The following is a 13110-nucleotide window of genomic DNA, read 5'->3' as shown; positions in this document are numbered from 1 at the left end:
GCCAGTGTAGGAGAAACGTGTTAATAATGGGCTAAACACAGAAGGTTGCCAGTGTAGGAGAAACGTGTTAATAATGAACTAAACACAGAAAGCTGTCAGTGTAGGAGAAACGTGTTAATAATGAGTCAAACACAGAAGGTTGCCAGTGTAGGAGAAACGTGTTAATAATGAGCTAAACACAGAAGGCTGTTATTGTAGGAGAAAATTATTAGTAGTGAGTTTAAGAAAGAAGATTGCCAGTGTGGGAGCAATTCAATTCTCTTATAAAGTATCAGAAACATTTATTGGAAAATGTTGTTCTCTTACAGAGTATTTACATAAAGTTTTGACATTCATAAATTCAGTAATAAAAGAACCACACCAATCTATTCTTTTAATACGAGTTGTTGATTGTTGACCATTGAGAACATTTTAAGTTGTCCTGTTTACGGGTAAGTTGTTGATTGTTGACCATAGAGAACATTTTAAATTGTCCTGTTTACGGGTGAGTATTTGATTGTTGACCATAGTGAACATTTTAAGTTGTCTTCTGTTCACGGGTTCGTTTCATTCGTACAGCGCATGCTCCTTAATACTTGAGAATCTTAAAAGTTATCAATTAGTATGTTCTTGTATGTGAGCTGTTAGCAACGTAGTGGTAGAACCAACATAGCCTAAAGATCATTTAGCACTTTTGTATTGATATACCACATTAGAGGTCGTGTAGGCAGGTATACCTGACAAAATACTAAAATATTCATACATGTTTAAATACACATCTCAACTGTACTTGATGGTATAGCTTACGTGTACGGTAGGACACAAGTTACCTGTTTTTTAGTGTACGGTAGGACAAAAGTTACATGTTTCTTAGTGTACGGTAGGGCACAAGTTGCCTGTTTCTTAGTGTACGGTAGGGCACAAGTTACCTGTTTCTTAGTGTGCGGTAGGGCACAAGTTGCCTGTTTCTTAGTGTGCGGTAGGGCACAAGTTGCCTGTTTCTTATGTACAGCAGGACACAAGTTGTCTGTTTTTTAGTGTATGGTAGGACACAAGTCGCCTGTTTCTTATGTACAGCAGGACACAAGTTGTCTGTTTTTTAGTGTATGGTAGGACACAAGTCGCCTGTTTTTTTAGTGTATGGTAGGACACAAGTCGCCTGTTTCTTATGTACGGTAGGGCACAAGTTACCTGTTTCTTAGTGTACGGTAGGGCACAAGTTGTCTGCTTCTTATGTACGGTAGGGCACAAATTGCCTGTTTCCCAGTGTATAGTAGTAGGTCATATTTACTGGTTAATTTGTATGCTTGGTGAACCAGTATCTTAACCAAAATTTACTTAAAAGACAATATTATATGTCGATCAAAGTTGAACCTGTAAACGTCTTCTTACGGAAAATTCCACATTCAAATGTTCACCTTTATTGTGAATGAATCGGTCTAAGAATGGAAATTGTGGTTATGTTGGATTCAACAGTGAATTGGATATTGGGATGTTTATTAAGGTTGTTTAAAAACTTTCAATGTTCAGTTTCTCTGAAAATAATGAAAATATTACCTACATGTCTCCTACAATATAATGGCTTGAACTTTACAGGGCCAAGTTTTTCCATGATAACATAGAAACAAATTGGCTAATCTTGACCCCATAACAACCCCATTTAGCTGGTTCTAAATGTTAAACAGACAGTGGGATTCTTTGGTAGCAAACTTCATGAATTTATAAACGCTTCTTCAGGATATCTCATCCAAAACTCTTTATTATTGTTGTCCATACATTTGAAACTCTAACCGTTTGTGATACATTCGACTGCTTTCCTAAACTTGGAAACGTTTTATTGATACATCTGAACACTTACGAGTTGAAACCAGTTAAATACTATTTGTACATTTTAATGCTTTTCGGAACTTGAAACTATTTGTATATTTTAGTGCTTCCAGAAATTTGAAACTGTTTGTACATTTTAATGCTTCCCGGAAGTTGAAACTGTTTATAAATTTCCGTGCTTCCTAGAACTTGAAACTGTTTGTTTATTTAACACTTCTCGGAATAACTGTTTGTATATTTTAACGCTTTGTGGAAGTTGAAACTGTTTGTATATTTTAATGCTTCTCGGAACTTGAAACTGTTTGTTTATTGCTAACGTATTTCAACGTCTCCCGGAAACTGGAAATCGTTTCTACGTTGTTGATATATTTTAACCTTTTCCTGAAAATTGAAACCACTTGTATATTGTTTATACGTTTGAAAGCTTCTAGAATATCTGAGACCGTTTGTACATTACAAATACACTTGGATCCATTCTAGATACTTCAAACCTTTGTAAATTGTTAATAGATTTGAAAACTTCTGGGACACTTTGTAAATTGTTAATAGATTTGAACACTTCTGGGACACTTTGTAAATTGTTGATACATTTTATTAGAAAATGTTTATAAGTGGGTTTGGCGATAAATGTTGGACTGAAAAAAAGACGAATGGAGAATTATTGGAGATGATGCAAGAGATTTGTTGAAAGAAATATTAAGTAAAAATAGTGGATTGGACATGTAGTTAGATAAGAAAGTTTGATGAAAGAGGTCTTAGAAGGAAAATGGACACATGCTGCTGCTGGACGAGCAGAAAGAAGGACGAACGTACGGTGATTTGAAGAGGGAAGTTTTAAACTATTTGTATATTGTTGAAACATTTTAACACGTCCCGAAATCTTGAAGCTGTATATATACGACGTTGATAGGTTTCAACGCTTCCTGGAAATTGAAATATGTTAGTATGTGGTTGGTACATTTGTAATACATCCGACAAGCTTGAAACGCTTCATGTACCATATAGAACATTTTATTTGATTCTTAAAAATCGACCTTTTTTCAATGTTATTTGGAAACAATTTTTGTATTTTTAATTATTAGAAGCTTGAGTGTTTTAGATTATCTTGACAATAATTGTTATAACAAATTTAGAGACTTTAAGTTAACGTTAATCCAACTTAGAGGTATACAGTTTGATAAATACCACACATAACGATCATTGGATCATTACTGCCAATACCACACAAACTGATCATTGGATCATTACTACCAGTGCCACACAAACTTATCATTACGATCAATACCACACATAACGATCATTGGATCATTACTGCCAATACCACACAAACTGATCATTGGATCATTACTACCAGTGCCACACAAACTTATCATTACGACCAATACCACACATAAAAATCATTACGACCAATGCCACACAAACTGATCATTACGACCAATACCACACAAACTGATCATTATGATCAATACCACACAAACTGATCATTATGACCAATGCCACACAAACTGATCTATACGACCAGTACCACACAAACTGATAATTACGACCAATACCACACATAAATATCATTATGACCAATACCACACAAATTGTTCATTGGATCATTACGACCAATGCCACACAAACTGATCATTGCCACAAATACTACATATAAAGATCATTACGACCAGTACCACACAAACTGATCATTAAGACCAATTCCATACTTCAAATAGGTCATCACGGAAATATTATCAAGTAACTAACATTATTACCATGCAGACTCTAGTACAGATAAAGAAATAACGGGGGCAAATATGATAAAGACACGTATCATTAAAGCAAAATTCGATAAACATTGACGAATCTGATGAATGCTGTAATATGAGGAAATTGTAAAAATGTGATATACGTGATAATTGGTGTTCTCAGTTCACTTTCTAATAGCCTCTATTTTGGTTAGAGCTAATCTATAGAACAGGAAAACGATGACTTCTCATCCTGGATTGAACTCATTCACAAGCTCGATGTCTCTCTCTTGTTGTTTTCCACCCAGTTATCGTGGTTCTTATAAGAAGATACTGCTAATTAAACAACAAAAAGTTTTTCGTGAAACCTTATTTGGGAAAACACAACGTTTGTTGACTTGTTGTAGACCACAAGAAAAGAATAATTACGTTACTAGAGAAGTTCAGCTCTAATTCTTACCTGGACCATAATAAGACATAATCCACTGTAATTCAAATGATTTGTAACAGAGCATGAGAACTCTGGATTAAATCCCAAGCTTTGATTGGAGAATGTTATTACAGCCTGGAAGTTCTGTCTTTATTCTAATCTTGGGAAACTAACTTCAAGTGGCCAATTTTCCACATTGTCGATCTTTTAATGGAGCAATTGTAAAGAGCAAACCCGTACAGTTGTAAGGAACAAATACAAGCAGTCTCCTGTAGCGTCCGTCAAAGGGCAACATGTAATAAGGGTTCGCATCTGTGTATGCTGTCGGGGTTGTAAACTGCATGTAGACGGCCCCTACTCAAGCACCTGTGTCCACAAGTAATAACATATATTAATAACATATGAAAGCAACTTCAGTTTTGTGATATCAGGAAAACATATACATGTCAGAGACAAAAATCTAGTTGAGTTTCTAATCATGTACCTTTCTTCTGAACGTAAGTGAGAAAATATCTTTTGTCATTTAGGTTTTAATAAAAATCCGTTGGCCAAAAGTTCAATCACATATGGTTTCTCATACAACTATGTTAACGGTTTTATCTGTATTGTGCTAGTTCGTTTTACTTAGCTTTACAGTCAAGTCTTTTCTTTATTTGTTCTAAATACCGAGTTATTGACATATGTATATCACACCTGATACTTATTGAGTTATGGATATCACACCTGATACTTATTGAGTTATGGATACCACACCTGATACTTATTGAGCTCTATATATCACATAATCCATCATGTTACAAATATATGTTGAAAGCGTACTACATAATCCACCAGGTTACAAGTGTATGTTGTAAGCGTACTACATAATCCATCATGTCATAAGTGTATGTTGTAAGCGTACTAGTAAATCACCATTTTACAGGTGTATATTTTAAAAGTACTACATAACCCAGCATGTTACAAGTGTACGTTCTAAGCCTACTATATAATTCACCATGTGCTTAAATTGTTTAAAGATCTACAAACACACATTTTTACGAATACATTTTGTTAGGTCTTCTGTGAAATTAAACGCAAATAAGTTAGTAATAATAAGCTCCATTATAAAGCGCCTCCTACCAGGGTATTTGATTATTGAATCACGTTCAACATTAAAAACGGTAAAGAACATCCGTAACACAATCGCCACTCAGTGTCCACATTTTGTAGAACATAACAAATCAATTGCCTGGCTATAAAAAATCAAACCTTCAGGTAAGTAAATTTTCTTCTAGTCAGAGTTTTATCACTGTAGCACTAGAGGATTTGTTATTGAAATATTACACACAAGTATATTATTTCAAGTGAGACGTTTTTATTAGAGACGATTTTTTTTTCGCTAACTTACAACTTTCAAGCCAAGTTTGCCCCTTAAGAAGAAAGGCTCACCTTTCGAAAGCGCTCAGGTTATATTCATTTCTATCCAAACATCATGAACCTACGTGTTTTTCTAACACCATGAACTTTCAAACCCATTATCCCTCTGGCGACGGGTAGGTCAGAGTGCGCATCTCATGACCATGTACAGAGTTATATTCAAAATTTAATTAAACTACTTTTTATTAATATATACGACTAAACTTGGATCAAACGTAGTTAGTAAATCAAAATTACATATTATATAAGATTCAAGTTCTTAATTTTATAAGAAAATATTTAAAAAAATCCTCAATCTCCCCTAGTATGACATTTTTTTCTAGATCTTCTCTAATTTATTTGCCACCCCTCTCTGAAGTACGTAGTTTAGCATATATTACTTAGTATAATATTGATATTACGAAGGCAAAGTCTAATTTTTATACCCTTCAATCTGATTCGTTCACAGAGCCCATCTGTCATCTCCTCTCTTTCTGCTAATAATTCATTCCAACTTTTTATGTTGTATAATGTATAACTATTAGAAAAGTAAAGTTTTAATCTATTAGAATTATCATCAGTTCTGCCTTTCCACTTTCTATACTTTCACATGGCTCTGGAGTTATTAAAGTTATTTTTTGTAGTTATATTTTATTGATGTAGTTATACTTAATTTTGTAGTGTTTCATTTGATTTTTGTGTCCCCGTTGAACTAGACTGTTCTGACCGTACTTCATTATTTGTTGGGTTTAAGTTGGCTGATGTGGTTTTATTTAATTGTGTAATTTTAATTGGCTCTAGACAGGATTTGACTTTGTTGTGTGAGCAGAATCCATGAATGCGTACGATAAGTCATAGAAATGTCTATATATTTTTAGACGATTCTTGATAAAGGTTACATTATGGTTTCAATTTGAGCTAGAAAACTAAAACTGATATTTCACTAATTACACAAAACGATTTATTATTATTTTTTTTTGTTAGAGAAAATCCACATTGTGTTATCTACTGTGTCCGCCGCGGAGAATCGAGCCGCGGATTTTAGCGTTCTAAGTCTGTAGAATTACCACTGTCCCACCGGGGACTTCTTCTTTTTTACAGCTGAGTTTGAATAACTTTTTTTTTTACTATTTTTTGCTACTAGAATTCGTACTTCGCACTATGAAAATTACCATCAGAAATGTGTATTTTCACTGCTGAACTAACATGTATGCTTCCACTTCTGGACTGTTTGTCAAACTTTGTTCTTGGACTAAAACTCTAAATATCATAAAGTTCTTTATGTGTGACTTGGAACAGTGTTTTGAAAGATAATAAATCAGAGTTAGAATTATTTCATTTGATGTTATAGTTCTCGGATGTGCTAGTAACTCAAATGAGTCAGTCTTTATGTTTAAGATAAAAATACAAACCCTATATATAACCCAAGCGCTATCGAAAGGTAGATCTTTCTTAATCAGTTTGTCTCTTTTCAGATGCACTCGCATTGTAGGATTTTTACCTTAAATTGAGTTTTTGAACCTTCTTGTTTACCTAACATCATTAATCAATATTTATATTTAATATATCGCTCACAAAACTATAAGAACTAGTTTAATCGCCAAAAGATGGCGGTGTAATAATTTGTTTGTAATTAAGCACAAAGCTACACGATGGGCTATCTGTGCTCTGCCCACCACGGGTATCGAAACCCGGTTTCGAGCGTTATAAGTCCGAAGACATGCCGCTGTGCCAATGGGGGTGGATGTAATGGAAACAATATTTCTTTTTAGCGTAGAGCTACTCAGATTGCGAGTCAAGCGCCCTAACCACTTGCCCGTGCCAGCAAGAGAAGCGCGGTGGGTTTACTCATTACAGTGAAAATGTGGAAGTTGTTATTGGTACTAAGCCTAGAGTTAGTACTCTGGAAAAATCAGGTTTCTTAACTACACATTACAACCAAAACGTTTCAGAGTTAGATATGTTAATATTAAATGCATAAGTTGTTATATAAAACAATAATTAAAAAACTTTATATTTATTGGCAGTTTATTAACACTACTTTACGTCTGTTTGTTTTTGCACAAATCTACACAATAGACTATTTGTGCTTTGACAATGCGGAGAATCTAATCCCGTATTCTAACGTTTTAAGTCCGTAAACTTATTGCTCATCCATTGGAACAAAAATATTTTACTTCAGTATTTATGTAAACGTTGTACTCCCTGCAATAGTAATACCAATTTCATATTTGATTTTATATATGTATACGAGTTCTTTTTTCTCCAATTTATCCTCTGATACATAATAGAGTGTATTCAAAACAACGTTGACCTGATGAACTTCGGTACAAAACTGTTAATAAAACTATCTATTTTGACGTGGAATATAATTTGTAACCTCTTACTTCAAGAACTAGGGATCAAACATTTGATTTATTAAGTGATACATTATAAATGTCCCTCTTTCAGCTGGAACTAGATCAGACGACAACTTCACTCCTTCTCGAGATAACATATCAGAGAAGAAGCTTCGAAAAGCAAGAACAGCTTTTACAGATCTTCAACTACGAGTAAGTCTTTTTTAAAACGTTTATCATGAATTTGGAGTAGAAATGAAAAGAAACGTCATGAAATATATCACGTTTTTTTTAGGGAGAACTTTCTCAGCAGCTCATTCACTGAAAAATGCTTAATATCTGTTATTTCCCTTAGAATACAGTAATTTTACATACAACAACAGTAACAGGATAATTGGAATTTATAATGTTTCAGCTATACCGAGCCTGAACCGCTGTTACAAATGTAATAGTAATTCCTCGCTTGGTTCACTTTTATGCAGGCGGCCTGTTTTGTGCCTTTCTTTGAGCGGAATGTAGCTCACTGAGCGTACAGGCTGACATTCTGATTGGCTGTGTTCCATTCTTCCAGTGGTTCTCCAAGTGCATGAAACATCGACACCCAAACGTGATTGTCTGTCTTCCATTCATCCGCTGGTTCTACACATGCATAAAACATAATCATCCTGATGCTATTAGTTGCCTTATATTCATCTGATGGCTCGCCACATGCGTGAAACATCAACATCCTGATGTGATTGGCTGTCTTCCATTCATCTGATGGCTCGCCACATGCGTGAAACATCAACATCCTGATGTGATTGGCTATCTTCCATTCATTCGATAGTTATACATGTGCATAAAACATAATCATCCTGATGCGATTAGTTGCCTTCTATTCATCTGATGGCTCGCCACATGGAATGAATAGAAGGCAACTAATCGCATCAGGATGATTATGTTTTATGCACATGTATAACTATCGAATGAATGGAAGATAGCCAATCACATCAGGATGTTGACGTTTCACCTGATGGCTCGCCACATGGAGTGAAACATCATCATCCTGGTATGATTGGCTGTCTTCCATTCATCTGATGATTCTACACATGCGTGAAATCAACACCCTGATGTAATTGGCTCTCTTTGGTTCATTCGAAGGCTCTACATATACGTGAAACGTCCACATACCTTCTTTGAGATATAGTCATAGTTCATAAACAAGTTGTAGCGTTTTAAACTCTGTGATTCGCGTCAGTGTGACGTCTAAAACAAAACTGTATGAGACCAATATGTAAAGCATAAACTGAATGACCAATCATTTCCACTTCAGATTAGATATCTAATTTACATAACAATAATTTAATGGATGTGATTTGCATTATTTTACGATAAGGTGGCTTGCCTTGTTATAGCTATAATTTTACAAATTATAATTATCTTTTAACTGTTTTATGCTGTATATTATGTTCATAAAACTTAATTTTCGCTGAAGCAAAAATAACCCTTTCTCCATTAAAATCATTGTTTTCATTCTAAACCGGCATTTCATCTGTACCCCTTTGATATATGAAGATGCTAGCATAATCAAGACATAAAGATTAATTTGATGTCCACAAGTTGACTTTTCTAGTCTACATTATTTATATGACAATACTCGCATTATAAAGCACTTCATCAAATAAGAACTTAAAATGTTTACGACTAAAAGCAATGTTATAAAGTAAAAACAACAAGTTAACATTTAGCTTTAATTTGGTTTATAAACATATACTTCAGACTCTGGAAAAAAGCTTCGAACATCAAAAGTATCTCAGTGTCCAGGATCGAATGGAACTTGCCTCTAAACTTAATCTAACAGACACTCAAGTGAAGACGTGGTACCAAAACAGAAGGTAAGGATAACAAATGTATTTATATAGATAGGTGTACAGAGAACACAACTTATTACTCATTTTAAGCTAATTAAGATTTAAGTATCAATTCTCAATATCAAAACAACAAAATATGGGATGCAATTGGGTATGTACTTAAATCTGATATATTTGTAGCCGTGGCTCATAGAATGGCTCTGAGTGTTTTTCAAGTACAAACTTTTAGAATATGGCTCCGTCATCTCTTGACTGATTTGAGATCTAATTACAGTTTTGGGCCTAGGAGGTCAAACCCTTTCGATTGATGTATTTGACCGCGCCTAAGGTCTCATAGATTAATTTACTCTAATTCTGCCTAAAAGAATTTCAATTGAGGGTAGGCTAGTAGATCCTGAAGAGTAATAAAATCGAATCGGTATTGCTGGCGCACAAAAATATAGCTAATAAAAAGGGGGGGAAAAAGTCTCATAGATTAATTTATTCTAATCCTGCCTAAAATAATTTCAAGTTCTACGGCTATTTTGCGAATTTCTACAGCTTATCTTTAATTTATAACTCAGTTCTACACTTTTTTTTTAGTGTTCTCTTTATTTTTATGAAGAAATTCCATTGTATAAGGTGTAAAAAACTCAGATAATTCAAATTCATCAATTAGGTTTAAAAAGTTTATAGCTATAAAAATATATTTTAAACTTATTTTCATTTTTGTAAATAAGTCTAGAGGAATATATAATATATTTTGTTAAATTAATAGGATTTATTTTTCTCATCAGAACAAAGTGGAAAAGACAAGCAATGATGGGATTAGAAATTGTTCCACCAGATGGCAGTAGACTTTCAACCTTCCCTTCTCTGTTAGGACCCCCATTTAGCTACTGGCCTTACAGCTACAGTAGTTACCTATCCACTATGTCATCACTATCTGGAATGAGTAATGGACAGTTGACCTCGGCTAGTGGTCTACCTTCTTTTGATTTCTACCAGAGACAAGGTCAGCTTCTAACAAATTATCGCCCAGTTTTGTCTCGTCCTATGTACCCAGACTTGAACCCTTATCAGTCACTTTCAGCATTAATTCAAAGACAACCACCACCATAACAAGGTTTTAAAACATTTGGCGTAATCTTCGCTAGTTCTGGAAAAAGAAACATGAAATTGGAAGTGGACTTTTGTTATGAAAAGTTTTACCATTAATAATCAAATAACGATTGGACGTTCATTTTCTTTTTCCTGTTGGAAAAAAACAAGTCCCCTAAAGAATTATATTGTGATTTGTTTATTTGACACAAACCTTCGATCGGGTACATAATTGTTATCTCATTATTCCAGCTAACTTTTCATATACAGCATTATATCTGCTGGTTAGTCACGCAAGCCTTTGTTAACACGAACTACATTTCCTGAAAGGCCTAGAGAAAAATTACATTAACAAATTATCCTTGAAAACATTCCGTAACCTTCTGTTACGACGAATTAAATAAAGGCCTAGTGAGAATTACGATCAGTTGATTATTCTTCAAAACCTTCCTTTTAACACGACTGAAATTTCCGAAAAGCTTCAGTGAAGAGAACAAGATCCAAGTGGTTATTCTACAAACTAACAATTATATATGTATAAATGACAACACGGTTTTTGTGTTTTAATATCATTTGTTCTCCTTTTACAGTAGGTGATGGGAACGGTCGAATATATTAGAAATTTTATTGAATCTTCAAACTTGCGCCTGAAGTAAAATTGTCTTCACTTCTCGAAATGGTTTGTTTTATCGACTCGCTAACTCATAGTGGTTGTTTTTCATCGCCTATGAAACTTTACCTTTGTCAAATCAGAGTGTTCCAGATTTTAGAGGTTTCTCGAAGACATTCTGGATATCTGGTCTCTTTTAAGGACAATTTCAAGCAGTTACCTAACGGGAAAAATGGACATGGGATATGGCTTGAGCTTCACCAAAGAACTGTTCAAAATTTTCAATTTGGCAGAAGGCGTACGTCTTCTAAACGATGTGTACATTTATGTTTTCGTAGATGGTCGGGTTAGAGAATTTATTGAACTAAATAGAAGGCTAAATCTGTTTGGTTCTTTTGACAATCAAAATGTTTGAGAAAAGTAATACTATTATAAGTTACTAAATAATACAATATGAAAATGAGAGAGAGAGAGAGTTAAAAAACAAAGTTTTGAAAGTTCTCTTTCTCATATATCGTTAATTACATCCATGCTCCCACTTGTGTCGTGTTACAGACTCACATCCAAGTTTGAAACAAAATTCCTCTTACGTCATGTTATAGGCTTACATCTGAACTCCTTCTCACGTCGTCTTACACACTTATTTCTAAGCTCCCCCTCACGTCATGTTACAGACTTACATCCAATCTCTAAATCAAGCACTGGTTCTTGAACGGGAATCAGGAAATCTGCACGTAATGGATACTTTCATGATACGCAGTCATGCGAGAGGTCCCTCAGCACAAAGATGCACTCTGCCATCAATATTATATACTCTTAATTATTATATAAAACAGTAATTTTTTTTTGTTAATCAAGGCAACTTTACTAAATTTATAGAATTTTTATTCGTTAACTTCCTTTGTGTGTGCGAGAAGATGCGGCAACCGAGATCTAACCCAGCAGGCGTTTGTTCGTCGGCAACTTTGGCGCTGTTGTCTAGCCTAATTAACCCAGAGCCCGACTACGTGCAGACCACCGGTAAGATCCTTTCTTTCTCGTTGTAAATCATTTTGCTTAACTTTATTTGGCTGCAAACTTTCCCGTAGGCTGACTAAGACGTCGAGAGAAGAGAATAGTCTGAACAAAGTATGAGGGAAACATTTTCACAGACAAGAATCGTAGCGATGTCAAATCTGACCTTCGTCCGTGTAACTGCCTTTCCCAGCCGCCGCCGGCAAGTGACTGTGTATAAATCGCTCGGCCTTTCATGAGATTGCTCTACCATCCGGTTAGTCGAGTCTGCAGTTCCTATTCTTTGTAATTACAAAGGTTTACTCTCTGTCAAACGTAATTAAACGTCTCAACAGCTACTGCAATGATGAAGCAACGTGAGTCACGCTGGAACACTTTACGTTTAGGTCAAAGAGTTTCACTAAAGCTCAACTTTTACAGTCAGTCAAAGGACAAAGTTCAACCCTTCTACTTTCATAAGGGTTATAAACTGTATGATTTACTTCTGACTGCATGTGTTAGTCTTCACACGCCGACTTTCTGTATAACTGTGGTGAGAAACATCTCTCGTCATTCCTAAACTTTCGAATATTAATAAAGCTTAATCAGCTAAAGTTGATCATTGGTTAATAATACAGGGGGAAAACCTCACTGTTATTGTACTTGAATTGTCAACATAAAAAATAAACAATATTGAATCATTCTAAGTTCAGTTGCTTATAAAACATCATTAACACTTATCAGTAACATATGAACTAGCAACGCTCAGGCGCAAAGTAAATAGTTCAGGTAGTATAGGTACAGTTCTAGTAACGTGTGTGTGTAGTTCACGTGGTATAGGTACAGTTCTAGTAATGTGTGTGTGTGTAGTTCACGTGGT

The 13110-nt window shown here is 34.7% G+C and overlaps 1 protein-coding gene across 1 annotated transcript in view; it reads left to right on the top strand.

Annotated features, from left to right (window-relative positions):
- LOC106467742 (homeobox protein ceh-31-like) overlaps positions 1 to 12937 on the top strand; it is a 17322-nt gene extending 4385 nt beyond the window's left edge. The window contains exons 2-4 of the mRNA XM_013928119.2: positions 7810 to 7910; positions 9456 to 9571; positions 10324 to 12937. Of these exons, the coding sequence (XP_013783573.2) occupies positions 7810 to 7910; positions 9456 to 9571; positions 10324 to 10648 (542 nt within the window). The 3' untranslated portion in view covers positions 10649 to 12937. The remainder of the gene's footprint in view (positions 1 to 7809; positions 7911 to 9455; positions 9572 to 10323) is intronic.
- The last annotated feature ends 173 nt before the right edge of the window (positions 12938 to 13110 follow it).

This window comes from Limulus polyphemus, unplaced genomic scaffold (genome assembly GCF_000517525.1).
Source record: "Limulus polyphemus unplaced genomic scaffold, Limulus_polyphemus-2.1.2 Scaffold2725, whole genome shotgun sequence".
In the NCBI taxonomy this organism is placed as follows: Eukaryota; Metazoa; Arthropoda; class Merostomata; order Xiphosura; family Limulidae; genus Limulus; species Limulus polyphemus.
Note: the sequence above shows the minus strand (reverse complement) of the source record. Positions and strands in the feature narration are given on the sequence as shown.